The 1920-nt window shown below is 45.9% G+C and overlaps 1 protein-coding gene across 1 annotated transcript in view; it reads right to left on the reverse strand.

The window, feature by feature from the left end:
• Window positions 1–1920, reverse strand: part of VAX1 (ventral anterior homeobox 1) — a 4540-nt gene that overhangs the window by 496 nt on the left and 2124 nt on the right. The window contains exon 2 of the mRNA XM_018575244.1: window positions 1321–1548. Coding sequence (XP_018430746.1) covers window positions 1321–1548 — 228 coding nt within the window. The remainder of the gene's footprint in view (window positions 1–1320; window positions 1549–1920) is intronic.

The following is a 1920-nucleotide window of genomic DNA, read 5'->3' on the forward strand; positions in this document are numbered from 1 at the left end:
GTGAGAAATTCGAATGATAACCCTTTTGTGTCAAAATATATAAATTTCCCGATTGCGCAGAAATCTGTCATCGCGCAGACATCGGCCGAGTCCGATCCTCCAACCAGCACACAGAGTATATCGCACACATATACCTAGCGATGTATGTCTGTGTCTGTACATTATATATACAATATTTGTCTATACATCGGACATTCATTGTCCGATAATCATCTTCTCAGATTCCGGGGATGCTAATGTCCCTCCGACACCCCACACAGGGCCGATCATCACCGACACCGGAGACTTGTAGCAGTTCAGAAAGATACGAATATTGCCGATATATCAGATTATTATTATTACAGATTGATATTGTTACAGTGAAATATTGATATCGATGGATGGCGGGTCGGCTGTTCGATGATTTGTATCGGCGATATGAGGACAATATCATCGGGGAACAGAAGATGATCGTAAGGAGCGGAATTTAGGGATAAATAATAATAAATGATAATGAGGAAAATAAGAAATCAATATCGGAGATTATTCCCTATATTAGTAAATGCAGCTGGCATAATATCGGGTGTGTATATAAGGTCGGGGGCACCTATAATATAATATCGGGTGTGTATAGAAGGTCGGGGGCGTATAATATAATATCGCGGGTGTATAGAAGGTCGGGGCCCCTATAATATATTATCGGATGTGTATAGAAGGTCGGGGGCCCCTATAATATAATATCGGGGGTGTATAGAAGGTCGGGGGCCCCTATAATATATTATCGGATGTGTATAGAAGGTCGGGGGCCCCTATAATATAATATGAAGGGTGTATAGAAGGTCGGGGGCCCTATAAAATAATACCGGGGGTGTATAGAAGGTCGGTGGCGCCTATAATATAATATCGGGTGTGTATAAAAGGTCGGGGCCCCGTTAATATAATGTCGGGGGTGTATAGAAGGTCAGGGGCCCTATAAAATAATACAGGGGTGTAAGGCTCTGTAAAATAGAATAATATAACGTGCGATGTCCGCCGTGTTGGAGGATATTGGGGTTCACAGGTCACCCCGGAACTCTCCTCATCGCACAATAATCTGATTTTCGCTTCTGCGGGTTGCAGGGGAATGAAATCGGACAGACGATTTATGGGACTGACAATTATAGAACGATCTGCACCCCGAGAAGAGTCCGTACGATGTAAATACACATTCCGGGTTTATTATCGTTTCTATCCGCTATCGGAATCACCTGACATTGCCGGGTTCTGTGGAGGTTCTGTATAATAAGATGGAGGTTCTGTATAATAAGATGGAGGTTCTGTATATGGAATTGAGGAATTGGCCGGTTCTGTGAGGTGCTGAGCCTCCAGTGGGGCCCCGTACCTGGGTCTCGGAGAGGTTGAGTTGTCGGGCCAGTTCGGTCCTCTCTCGGCCCACCACATACTGACATCTCTGGAACTCCATCTCCAGCCGGTACAGCTGCTCCGCGGTGAAGGAGGTTCGGGTCCGTTTGGGTCGGTCCAGGTCCAACCCCTTCGGAAGAATGATCTCCCGGATGGAGCCCTTGGCATCTGAGGGGCCACAGAAGGTTCATAATCAATGCCAACAAGTCACCCTACACCTCCCAACCCCAGTCCTGGGGACCCCTGAATCCCATCCGTTCACCACAGGGACCCCGGAATCCCATCCGTCCAACCAGAGGGACCCCGGAATCCCATCCGTCCAACCCCGGGGACCCCTGAACAGCTCGCCCCGTTTTGCTGGAGCCCCTCCCCCCCTTGTTGGCCTGCAGGAGCCCCGGAGTCGGATCATTTATTAATAAAACAAGTTGATAAAAATGAAATAAAAAAATAAATAAATCAGAAGAAGAAAATTGAACCTTTTTTATTGTTTTAAAAGATAAATATTATTCACAAAATACCCCAAAATATCTGAATAAATCA

The sequence above is a fragment of the Nanorana parkeri genome, unplaced genomic scaffold (assembly GCF_000935625.1).
Source record: "Nanorana parkeri isolate BGI_ZX_2015 unplaced genomic scaffold, ASM93562v1 scaffold3678, whole genome shotgun sequence".
Classification (NCBI taxonomy): Eukaryota; Metazoa; Chordata; class Amphibia; order Anura; family Dicroglossidae; genus Nanorana; species Nanorana parkeri.